The 13,643-nt window shown below is 38.5% G+C and overlaps 1 protein-coding gene across 1 annotated transcript in view; it reads left to right on the forward strand.

The window, feature by feature from the left end:
• The window catches only part of Chic1 (cysteine rich hydrophobic domain 1), a 38,097-nt gene that overhangs the window by 6,572 nt on the left and 17,882 nt on the right, over positions 1-13,643 (forward strand). The window contains exons 2-3 of the mRNA XM_021188221.2: positions 3,550-3,604; positions 11,331-11,486. Of these exons, the coding sequence (XP_021043880.1) occupies positions 3,550-3,604; positions 11,331-11,486 (211 nt within the window). The remainder of the gene's footprint in view (positions 1-3,549; positions 3,605-11,330; positions 11,487-13,643) is intronic.

Here is a 13,643-nt window from a genome sequence, read left to right on the forward strand (position 1 = left end):
GCCACCATGTGGTTGCTGGGATTTGAACTCTGGACCTTCAGAAGAGCAGTCGGGTGCTCTTACCCACTGAGCCATCTCACCAGCCCCATTTGTACTGATTCTTAACCTGAGCACATGAACATTCATTTATGCAAGGAAAATAGTCACCTTCACAAGCATGAAAAGCCAGGGCTATAGAGAGGCAGGGTCGGATGCGTCCTTCTCTGCCTCCATTTCCTATCATCCAAAGAATTGTTTCAAGAAATTAAAAGGCATTGAAAACACTTAAAGATAATTCAATCTTTGACAACCACCAGCTTGGTCAACTTCAAACACATAATAGACTCTATATTTAATAACATCAATAAAATGACTTTATGAATAGTTCCCAAGTGACTCTTTGTCTAATGCTGAAGACTGCCACATCTTGGCTAAGAGTAATGAATAGATGCATTTGTGCAGTTTCTGTGTAGCCATAGTTCATAACTTCATAGTTCGCTTATGAAACAGAGAAAAGGTATTCATTCACCAGCAGCGATTTCAATATTATATTTGTAGCTACTAAGTGAAAGCCTCAGAATTAAGGTTATTTGGAGTAAGCACCCTTTTTATGTCCTCAGTGTTAACAACAACAACAACAACAACAACAACAACAACAACGATAGCTATTCCTTGTTAGCTAAAATTATGAGAGTAACGGGTCTGGTTTGCTTTTCAGTATGCTTTGTTGTTTGATTTTTTTTTAAAAAAAAGATTTATTTATTTATTTTCTGTAAGTACAGTGTAGCTGTCTTCAGACAACCCAGAAGGGAGCATCAGATCTCATTACGGATGTGTGTGGGCCACCATGTGGTTGCTGGGATTTGAACTCAGGACCTTTGGAAGAGTAGTCAGTGCTCTTAACCACTGAACCATCTCTCCAACCCCCTGTTGTTTGATTTTTAAGATGAATTCCTAATATATTGTCCAGGTCGAACTTGAATTCACTATGTAGCCCAGGTTGGCCTTGAATTTACTATCTCTTGCCTCATCCTGGGATTAAAGACATGTGCTACTATGCCACCTTCTATATATGTTATGGTATAAATAAACAGTTCACACAGTACTCACAGATTTTCCACAAATCCAACCATTTGCAGATCAAAAATATCTGAAGAAAAATCATCATCTACATTGATCAGGCATAGACTTTCTCTTAGCATTGTTCTATAAACAACAACATAGCAATGATTTGCATAGCGGCTGTTTTAGCTATTACTGGGATAATTTAAAGAATACAGAAGGATGGGGGCTGGTGAGATGGCTCAGTGGGTAAGAGCACCCGACTGCTCTTCCGAAGGTCCGGAGTTCAAATCCCAGCAACCACATGGTGGCTCATAACCATCCGTAACAAGATCTGACGCCCTCTTCTGGAGAGTCTGAAGACAGCTACAGTGTACTCACACATAATAAATAAATAAATCTTAAAAAAAAAATACAGAAGGATGTATATGGGTTACATGCAAATACTATGCCTTTTTAATATAAGGAACTGGGGGCTGCAGAGATGACTCAGCAGTTAAGAGCACTTGTTGCTCTTACAGAGTACTTCCTCCTAGTACTGTAGAGTTCACTACTTATATTTCAGAAAGTAGTGATTCAGAATGAAGTTCACATCCAGCTCCCGGTACTCAAGTGAATGCTCATAACCATCAGTAGTAACTCCAGCTCTAGGAGGTCTGATGCCCTTCTCTCACCTCCAAGGTCATTAGGGATACACATGGCACACATCATACATGCAGGTAAAATATACATATAATAAAATCAAATAAATATAAAATTTTCAATAAAAAATAACATAAGGGACTTGAGTATACAGGGATTTTGATATCCAATGTCTGGTTCAGAACTGATCTCCCACAGTCACAGATGTCTATATGTTTCTCATAAAGGAGTTTTTTTTTTTTTAAGATATTTTCTTCATTTACATTTCAAATGCTAGTTTGAATCCCTTTCCTAGTTTCCCCCATGAAAGTCCCCTATACCCTCCCATAAAGGAGGTTTTTAAGAAGTAAAAATAAGCTGGGTAGGAGTGATGTACACCTTTAATCCCAGCACTTTTGTACGTATGTGTGTGTGTGTGTGTGTGTGTGTGTGTGTGTATTAAAACTTTTATAAAAAAATCCCTTTCAGCTGGGCGTGGTGGCACATGCCTTTAATCCCAGCACTCAGGAGGCAGAGGCAGGTAGATTTCTGAGTTCGAGGCCAGCCTGGTCTACAAAGTGAGTTCTAGGACAGCCAGGGCTATACAGAGAAACCCTGTCTCGAAAAACAAACAAAAAAAAATCCTTTTCTCATTAATGTAAACCTAGGAATTATACTTTGATGAGTGTGACCAGGTACTCTCCAGACAATTAAAAGATCTTTTTAAATACCTTTCATTTGCCCCACTGTTCTGAGAAAAGAGATGACCTACCTCTAAGATTTTTTTCATCCAGTGTGTTTGTTCACTATAATATGTAATAAAGTCAAAAGGCATTATATAGACCTTTGCTCATCTGCTAATTGAGTAGGAATCCCTTAGGTCACTTTCTGAATGTCAAACAATTCCATATCAGAATAAGTAAGAATCTTATGTTAGTGATGATAGGTAAGCAAAAACCAAAGTAAACTAGTGCTGAGATCGCCGTGAAAGGAAAGACAAGGGAAAGACACCATTACTCCAAGCTTCCAGGCTACACACTATGCTAAGTGACTGTATTACTTCAAACTCTTAACAGCCTCCAAGAAAAAAAAAATGTTATCCCCGTTTTGGGGACAAGGAAACTGGCATTCGTGGTAGCACATGCTTTTAATCCTAGCACTCAAAAACATTTTTAAAATGAATTAACTAAATAATTTGCCCAAAGTGAACTTCCCATTTAGTTAAGAAGTGGTGAAAACTACAAATTAATAATAGTTACTATTCTTTTTAATATAAATAAAATGAATCCTCTTCTAAAATATATAAGTGTATTAAAAATGGAAAAGGAAGTATAGTTTTACTTTCTGTAGTTTTTGTTTGGTTTGGTTTTTGTTGGTTTGTTGTTTGAGACAGGGCTTCTCTGGCTGTCCTGGAACTCCTGTAGACCAGGCTGGCCTCGAACTCAAAGAGATCCGCCTGCCTCTGCCTCCTGAGTGCTGGGATTAAACAGTGAGTGCACCACCACTGCCCAGCTTTTTTGTTTGTTTGGTTTTGGTTTTTAGTCTTTCGAGACAGGGTTTCTCTGTGTCACCCTGGCCATCCAGGAGCTTACTCTGTAGACCAGGCTGGCCTCGAACTCAGAGATCCATCTGTAAAGTTTTATTTAGAACATATCTTTTGGATTTAATGGATTTTTAAAAATGTAATGTTATTTTTAGGACTTATGTATAAATTTTTAACCCATTGTTTGGTTTTTAACTGGCACATACATCATAAAGTTGTGAATATTCGGGACACAATTGTCTGAATCTGAAGACCAAAAGAAATCCTCATGGGTTTATAATTTACCGTGAGAAAGGGTTAAATATGCTGAATAGAATAGATTTTGTTCTGTCTTTGTTTTTAAGGTTTGGATTGAGCAACAAGTTTGATACCGAATTTCCGTCAGTTCTGACAGGGAAGGTAAGTGGGCTTGCTTTGAATTTTCCAATTCTAATGCACTGTGTTACGGTTTATTCAATGTTATGACAAATGCTTTGACTCACTGGTAATGAAGCCAAATAACAGGCAGCCTCCCTGCTTGGAAGCTGTGTGCAGTGACTAAATGGTGTTTCCATGACTACCAGCCTCTGGCCAGCTATTTCGTCTGTTCTTCCTTAATGTCAGCCATTGTTTATTTACCTGCTCAGCTTTTCCAGTGTTGCCTTTTTTGCCCAGCACAGGTAGCTGTAATTGTTTTCATTTAGATCTATAATTTCCAATCTTTCATAGCCAAAGTTATCTTTTTAACTGAGTCACTATTATTTTTTAAAAGTGTTATATGGTATGCATCATTTATTACAAATAAAAAGCATCATATTTTTGGTTAAATGTTTTTCTTCCTTTTAGATTGAGTTTCTAAAATTGGATTCACACCAATAAGTAACTACTTTTCTATTTCTGGGTTTCCCTGTGATCAGTTGTATAGGGAAACATTCATGCTCAAATTGCAGACTTCCCAGGACTCAAACCTATGTCTAGGTTAATGTACTGTGTGATGATTATAAATAATATTGTATTATGTGCTGAAAATTCACCAAATGAACATATTTCAGGTTCTCTAAAAGAAATGATAAATAACTATGTAAGGAGATATGTTAACTTGCTTGACTATAGTAATTATTTCACTATGTGTACATATGTATATTAAAATACCATGTTGAGCTATTGGAATGGCATAGGTTTGTAAACCCAGCACTAGCATTCAAGAGGATCATGGGTTCCAGACTAGCCTGGGTTACATAGTTAGAACTTGTCTCAAAAAACAAACAAACAAACAATCAAAAACCACCAGCATGTTGTACACTTGAAATATTACCTTTTTAAAAAGTACTATTTCCGGGCAGTGGTGGCGCATGCCTTTAATCCCAGCACTTGGGAGGCAGGGAGGCAGAGGCAGGTGGATTTCTGAGTTCGAGGCCAGCCTGGTCTACAGAGTGAGTTCCAGGACAGCCAGGGCTACACAGAGAAACCCTGTCTCGGAAACAAACAAACAAACAAAACAAACAAAACAAAAAAGTACTGTATTTATACTATATTTAGAACAATTGTCTTACAGAAATGCTAACTTTCAGGTTGGGAAGATGGCTTCATGGGCAAACAGTACTTGTTATGCAAGCTTGAGAACCTGAATTCAAATGCCCAACACCCATATAAATGCCAGGGCCTTTGAGAGGCAACTGTACTCCCAGGGCTGGATTGTAAAGACAGATCCTAGAGGACATGCTCTGGGACATGCCCTGGCCAGTTAGTCTAACAGAAATGACAAATTCCAGGGTTGGTGGTACAGAGTGATAGAACTTCAAAGACACCTGAAGTCGATCTCTGACCTCCACACTTGCACTCAGAGGGGCAGAGAATATCTCTTTGTGTAAATCTTTGGCTTTGGTTTCTAATAGGTTCTGCCTCCCTCTCCTAAACAGGCATTCAGAATGCTTCAAGTGCAGCAGCAGCTTAAAGTTAGATGTGTCCTATAAACATTAATAGTGAACATTTCCTTTAAATGCATAAAATGAAACATGGAAATATCTCTTCAATAATAACATTGGTAAGAGCGTGGTAGATTTAACGCTAAAATTAAAGAAAAATGGAAAACAAAACATCTCCAATAGATAATTTATTTCCATTTCCATTAATGCTACTGCATGTTTTGACTGGGGAATTACATGCAGCTTGAATGCTCACTTAATTGTTTTTATATTTTATTTAAAATTATAGCTTTAGAAAATGAATATCTGCTAAACTGTCAGCAAATATACCTCCCAGGCATACGCGTTATCCACTTTTTAATTAGCCATTTTTTTGTGCTGAAGTAATCTTTCAAATATTTTTTCACACCTCTTCATTCCTTTCCAATTTTTCTGCAACTAAAATTCCATTAACACAAAAGATACTAGGATGTTTTCAAATTGCAGTTATAACAATAGTAAGCTGCTTTTGATTCATATAACCTAGATGGAAGCTGTTCTTGACAATATGCCTCCCTCCTCTTCTTCTTCCTTCTCCTCCTCTTCCTCCTTCCCCTCCTCTTCCTCCTTTTAAATCTGCCCTCTTTTCTTTTTTGGAAACAGAGTTTTGTTATGTACTCCAAGCTGGCCTGGAACTCATTTTGTAATGCAAGCTGGTCTCAAACTTGTGGCAGTCCTCCTGCCTCAGCTCTCTAATTGTTCTGATTACAAGCATGAGTCACTATACCTGGCTAAAACATGTATTCTCTTCAGGCGATTAGTTTTATAGTCCATATACATTCAGGTATGTGTGATTTGTACTATATGCATTTTCTCATGTAGTAGGTAATGCAGAAATGATAGTGCTATATTTTCTTAAAATGTGGTCAACAATGAGACAAGCACTAAGACTGATTCTGAGCATCCAGTGTCTGTTTTGTTGATGGGGATCAAGCCCAGTGCCGTGTTCACACTAAGCATGTGCCCTACCACTAGGCTTTATTTCTCCTTCCTGAAGGTCTGATTTTCAAGTTACATGTTCATAACCTAAATACAAGTTTGATTTCCTTAATGATACCCTTTTTTCTCCAATAGGTACTGTTTCATAGATTAGTGTGGATTATTAAACAATTTCTGTAGTAAGGGAGGCCTTCCATAAATATGAAAAAACTAAATTAAAAGGTCTTAATTCCCAACTTAATGCTCCTTGTGTAAACTGTCTTTAAAATGGATAACTCTAATACCTAACAGAAAAGAATTACCCTTTATTTAAAAAAAATCAGTCTTTTGACATGAGTGAGGTATTCTAAGTAGCTAGTTTGAGGTAAACAAAATTGCAGTGAATTAGGAAAACCTAAAAGGCCCTTTCAGAAACTCTACAACTCACTATTAACCATTTTTGCTTCTTTTGTGTTAATTCTTGTGAGTACAGACCAGTGAGTTCTGTCATGATAGGACGAATCATGTAGATGAGTGAGTTTATCCACCCACAGATAGATTCTGGTGACCAGAAAGTGAAAGACCCACATTAAGTTTTCCAAAGGAAATGAAAGTGTCTGGTGCTCAGCTTGAAAGCAGCAAGGAGCATTATGGGGCAAGCAGTATGTAGTGTTAGGAATGGGGAGCCATAAAAACTGACCCCCCTCCATTGTGATCCAATATGACAAGTGATTGATAGGCCTGTGTTCCTCACAATGAGGGAGGCAAATCAGTCCTGCTGGGCTTTGCTTTAGTTTTTGTCTGTTTGCAGAGTCTCCTGCATCCTGTTATAAAATATTATGACCTTTCCCCCACCTTCCTGATGTTGTTTTCTTTTTTATTTCCTAAAGAGTCAAAAGGAATGAAATTTTGTTTCTTTACAACCTACTGCCCAGCTAGAAAGTCAGAGGCTCCTTGCCAACATTATACTAGAAATAGTTATATAGAAGCGAGTGAGTCCAGTTGGAATAACGGGGAATCTATAGTTAACCAAACATGTTTAAAGTTGATAGTTAGTTGATTCTCGTTCCCTGTCTGTATTATAGCTTATACTGTTACTCAAATACTGTTTTTTTATTTCCCAAACCCAGTCCTGGCATCTTTTTAAGGTTGATGCAGACTGTAGTTTGTTGTTTAAGATTCTAGTGAAAGGTTTTCTTCTCAAACCTTCTCTTGTGACTCAAAATTTGATTTCTCATTTGTAGTAACTTGAATCTTTGAATTTTAGTTTGTCAGAAGTAAGAGAGTATCTGTTAAAAAGCAGACTGTTGGAAAAGGAAAGGTAGCCGGGCAGTGGTGGCGCACGCCTTTAATTCCAGCACTCGGGAGGCAGAGGCAGGTGGATTTCTGAGTTCGAGGCCAGCCTAGTCTACAAAGTGAGTTCCAGGACAGCCAGGGCTACATAGAGAAACCCTGTCTCGAAAAAACCAAAAAAAAAAAAAAAAAAAAAAAACAGAAAAAAGGAAAGGTGTGTTGGTGTTTTTGTTTTTCTGAACTGTGTAATGACAGTTCCCTAACCAACTGCATATAGGATATACTGTGCTATATAATTGCTTTCATTCACGCTTCAGACTGAAAGCCAGCTTTCCCTTCCCTCAGCCTTCTACTAACACTGTTCTTCCCTGCTAGGAAGAAACTTTTATTTAAAGAACCCTTATACACGGTTTGGTTCTTTTGGATAGATTTGTTTCTGTGTCTTTACTTCTAATTTTCTCATCTGTACTTACATGCTGCTTTTAAATGAAAGTTTCAGTCATGATCACAAACTTTTTAAAAAGTCCTTTCAAGGCTGGCAAGATGGCTCAGTAGGTAAAAGGTTATTGCCAACAAGCCAGACAGCCTGAGCTGTCCTGAGAGCCATATAGTAGCTGACTCCTGCAGGGTATCCGATGTAGTCACATACACAGATAGATAAATAAGTAAATACATGTAACAAATATTTTCTAAATAAGCTAAGCTCAAAAAAGGCAACACTGTAGATCATCTCCTCATACTGTAAAGTGGTATCTGACGATAAGAGCTGGAAGTCAGGTTTAGATAATGACAAGAACACCAGAGTTACACTCATCCAAACAAGTGAGATGGATGTGTTTCCATGGCACTAGCTGGTGCAGGCGATTCCACAAGAACACAAAAGACCTGTAGGGGCAAGCTTAAGGTGACAAACTGAGTAAGCCTTCGCTGAATAACCGTTCTGAAATAAAATTATATTCGTCTGAGATAGAGACGGTGTTTTTAATTTATTGTCAAAATATGAAATCAATTTTGTTCTTTAAAAAGAAAAAAACAGAATTGCCTGCATCATAGAGTGACTACAGTTATATCCACTAGATTTTTTTTTCTTAGAGGAGAGGAATAAAACATAAGATAGTAGGAAAAGCTGTTCTCTAAGCACTCCCAGGCAGTGAGGTAAATGGTCCTGTTTTTCAAAGTGTACACATTGTTAAGCCAACAGTGTTTAAGTGCTTAAAGAACGCAATGAATACTCTTGTTTTGCCTGCAGTCTTACCAGGAGATTTGAACAATAGCTGCATTTTCTGAGTGCCTAAAGTAGCTTTATAGTTGTTACCCCATTTATTCTCGAGATTTTTTTTTCTAACAAAAGGAAAGAGATTACAGCCTGTTCATTGGAGGAACCAATGTTACACAGTCAGGACAGAATAGGGGACGGAGAAGACTGGCCCCTCCTGGGATTCTGCAAGCCCTTAGCTCAGATAGAAGGCTGCGCTGAGAAGTCCTGTTAGATAGAAACGATCTTTACTTCTTACTTGGTGTTTCCCTGCAATGAAAAGGAAGTTAAATGTTCCTGTTTGGGACACATAAATCTTTACATAGTAACTTGGCACCTTTTTTTTTTTTTTTAAAGAACAGCAAAGGACTGCAGGAGGAATAACCGGTAGGATACCTGCTTACCATGGGCTAGCCCCTGGCTGCCAGCCCTGCTTCTGAAAAAAAAGGGAGAGGAAGGAAGCAGGGAAACGGAATAGCTCTGAGAAACTCAAGCCCCGAAGATCATTGACGTTTCCCTCAACACGCAGCAGATTATCCTTTTATTTGTAATCATGTGTAAGAAAACTGAGGCTCTCCATGCACATCTGATCCGAGAACTCAGGCAACAGCTTTTCTATTTCTACATCTGAGATGTGATTTACAGACTTTTTTTCCAAAGTATTCTAGATAAGAAATTCCTTCCAAATTAGAACTTCGATTTCCAGTGTGTATATCAGGAGAGATGGCTTAGTGGTTAAGAGCACTGGCTGCTCTCCAAGAGGTCCTAAGTTCAAGCCCCAGCAACCACATGGTGGCTCGTGGCCATCTATATAATGGGATCCTGATGCCCTCAGACAGAACCCTCATCCATAAAATACATTAATTAATACAATACAATAAATTAATTAGAAACAAAAACTATATCATTTCACCTTATATATGAGGAATTGTAATTAAGAAAAATTAAATGAGCCGGCTTTAGCAGGTTGGTAGTATACACAGTTTTAATCCCAGCAGTTGGAATGCTGAAGCAGGCTGATTTCTGTGAATTCAAGAACAAGACTGGTATACAGAGTTCCAGGACAGTCAAGTCTGCACAGACCTTGTCTTGATAAAAAAAAAAAAAAAAAAAAAGGTGGGGGGTCGTGGTTCAGTAGTTAAGAGCACTAGCTGTTTTTCCAGAGGATCTAAATTCATTTCCTAGCAACCACATGGTGACTTTTACTGAGATCTGGTGCCCTCTTCTGGCCTACAGGCATACATGCAGGCAGAACACTATATATAAATAAGTAAATCTTTTTAAAGAAAATTAAATGATTTTATCTGTGGTTTTTCCCAGATATGACATGAAGTAGAAGCAAGTCTCCTGATTTAGCTTTAAAATGTTTTCTGATTTCAATTATAAAGCATGATTCTCTCTATTTTTATATTTACCCCCAGAAATGTTACTTCATTGGAATTCCTGGTACCCAGTGACTGCCACTATATCATGTTGTTAGCAGTGTAAATGAAGAATGGAGCCCATTTTCCCTATGTAAACTACATTTTAAGTTCTACAGTTTCAAAACTGGTCATTATTAGCAAGAATAGCCAGTTTGTGGAGTAAGTAATTAACAGGTACCACAAACAATTCTAGTAAAGCTTATCTACTTAATGTTTTCACGGTTATAGTGCTGAACTGAATCTTTATAGCATCCGTTAATACCTATGTTTGTGTGAATTCTGAGACATCCCTGTTAAAAGTAAAACACACATCAGTGTGAAGAGTGAAGCTTTTAGATTTGTGATGTCACATGTCACTGTGTGGCTTTCATTTTACAGCAATTTATCTTTTTCCCAATATCACAAGTTTTGCTTGTACAGGCAGGTGCTGAAATTGTCTGCATGGGTTTTCCTTCCCCTCCTTTCTAAATGACACGGTATCATCTTGGTAATCCAGAAACACGATTTTACTGAAAGCATACTATTTTTAGTGTTCCTTTGAATTATGTAACTTGCAAGAAGAATTTTTGGTGCAAATCTTAACTCACATGGGTCACACTCATGCTTTTGAATGGACTCTGTCATTGTTTATAGAGAAGCACAAGCAACTACTTCAGGAACCGAGGTAATGAACTAGAAATATGAAATTTGTGTGAAGGCTTTTCAACCTGCAAAACTCAGAGTAGCTATGAGTCTAATGTGGGCTGAAGACTGATAGATAGCTTTAAACGTGATTACCAGACACCACTTTTTTGTTAATGCAAACAATAGCAAGTTTAACTATTACATTACAGATTTCCCAGAAAGAAAAGTTGTTAAGAGAGTTTATTTCAGAGTAATTGGGGATTATTATTAATACCCACTTTAACTCCATTAGCTCTGATTAGTTGTTTGGGTTTTGGTCTTATCTTAGGCTTCTAACCAAAGCCCAGCTTTGAGTCAGGGTGCCTGAAGACTGTGAGCACCATTGCCTTAACAAGAATGTTTGCTAACAAACGTGCTTGATGGGTTTCCTTTCCAATCAATCCTGTTGCTTTCCGTTTATTGTTGGTCATTTCAGAAAATTGTGAATATTATGCGGAGTTCTTCAACCATGTATTGCTTTACTCGCTAAGTCTTCCAAGAGTGTATGATACAGATGTATGGAGAGAATATAGTGAGGCATTGAAATATTTGGGATAAGGCATTTTCCTTAGAATTATAGGTAGTGGCGAGCTGTCCGCAAATCCTTAAAGAGAGTCCCCCTATTTTAGGTGGCTCCAGAAGAATTTAAGACCAGCATTGGCCGTGTGAACTCATGCTTGAAAAAGGCTCTCCCTGTCAATGTGAAATGGCTGCTGTGTGGATGTCTCTGCTGCTGCTGTACCCTGGGGTGTAGCCTGTGGCCTGTTATTTGTCTCAACAAAAGAGTAAGTATAACCAGCCTATTATATGACAATAAAAAGCTGACATTTATTAACACTTAGTATGTGTTAGAACTGTTTCCATGATTTATTTAACTCCCAGAACACTGTGCTGTCTTTATTTTAATGCTAAAGAAATTCTGGAAAGAGAGTAAATCACTTGTTTAGCCTTTATCAATACTTTATTACTTAATATGAGTTTACACCATTTGCAATAAATGCAATTTAATTTATGTATTCAAATATATATGGATTACTTTTTTAAAAAGGAAAACCCAAGAGGATGACTTAAAATAATTCTGAGCTACAGGTGTATACATTTGGCTGTGAAGCCAAACAAAAGGACCAGCAATCCTCAAAGGTGAAGAAAGCCCTTACCTTTGAACACATCATACATAGTAACATTCTTTTCTAGTAGTGTCATGAATTTAGGACACTGCCTCAATTTTGTCTACTTCAAAATTTCATTTTTATTTCAGGTCTGTTTTCCCCAGTGGGAGGACATCTTTGAAAAGTCCGATTAACGGGCTGGAATCAGTGATAGAGTGGTGTTCAGTTCCCAGTAATGAAAAAGAAATGTGATGAAAGGGGCTGGAGAGATGGGTAACACCACTCTCGGCACAAGCATACAAGCATATGCACTTAAATCCCAGCACCCGTGTCAAAAGCCAGACCTGGGTAGGAACAGAAGGGTCACCGAGGCTTGCTGGCCATCAGCAAGAGACTCTGCTGCAAGGAAATAGGATGGAGATAAGGAAGGACATTTTTCTCTGGCCTCCACAAGCACATAGAACCACATGCATGTGCATATAAATCACGAGCACGTTAGCGCACACACAAATTATGATTAAATCCAATGAGGGAAAATATCCATTTTACCTAACGTTCATTCCCTAGTGCCTACTAATTTGTTTAAACTTTTTTTTTCTTTCAAGATAGGGTTTCTCTGTATAGCCCTGGCTGTCCTGGAACTCACTTTGTAGACCAGGCTGGCCTCGAACTCAGAAATCCGCCTGCCTCTGCCTCCCGAGTGCTGGGATTAAAGGTGTGCGCCACCACTGCCTGGCATGACTTTTTCTTTTCTTTTCTTTTTTTTTTTTTAAGATTTATTTATTTAAGGGGATTATCTGGACATAGCCATCACGCCTCCAAATTGGGCACCGCCTTCGTCAGGGAGGATGAGACCGTACTGAATTCTATTGACTTTCTTGAAGTTATTTTTCAGCCAGTTTGTAAAATAAACTTACTTAGTCCTTTCTTCCCCCCAAAAAAGATTTATTTATTTATTATATGTAAGTACACTGTAGCTGTCTTCAGACACCTCAGAAGAGGGCATCAGATCTTGTTAGGGATGGTTATGAACCACCATGTGGTTGCTGGGATTTGAACTCAGAACCTTCGGAAGAGCAGTTGGTGCTCTTAACCGCTGAGCCATCTCTCCAGCCCCAACTTTTTTTTTCTTAACTTAGAGTGTTGTGCATGGCAGGCAGGTACTCTACCATTGAGTATAGCCCTAACCCTTGCTTTTACTTTAATACAGGATCCTATTAAGTTACCCAGGCTGATTTTAAGATGGGGTCTTACTGTGTAGCCCTGGCCAGCCTAGAACTTTTTATATAGTCCAGGCTGACCCTGAACTCACAGAGATTTGACCGCATCTGCCTTTGCCTCCTGGATTAAAAATTCACACTACATGGAGCAGTGGTGGCACATGTCATTAATCCCAGCACTTGGAAGGTAGAGGCAGGTGGATTTCTGAGTTTGAGGCCAGCCTGGTTTATAAAGTGACTTCCAGGACAGCCAGTGCTACACAGAGAAACCTGATCTCAGGAAGAAAAAAACAAACAAGAAACAAAACAAAACAAAAATTCACACTACTAGACTGGCAAGATGGTTAAGAGTATGGACTACTCTTCCAGAGGTCCTGAGTTCGACTTTCAGCAAAGCAACCACATGGTGGCTCACAGCCAGCTGTAATGGGTTCTGGTGCCCTCTTCCGGCCCACAGGCATACATGCAGGCAGAACACTGTATACATAAGGAATAAATACATTTTTAAAAAAGATTTATGGGGGTGGCGGTGGAAAAAGATTTAGTATATGTGCCGGGCGTGGTGGCGCACGCCTTTAATCCCAGTACTCGGGAGGCAGAGGCAGGCGGATTT

The sequence above is a fragment of the Mus pahari genome, chromosome X (assembly GCF_900095145.1).
Source record: "Mus pahari chromosome X, PAHARI_EIJ_v1.1, whole genome shotgun sequence".
NCBI classification, from domain to species: Eukaryota; Metazoa; Chordata; class Mammalia; order Rodentia; family Muridae; genus Mus; species Mus pahari.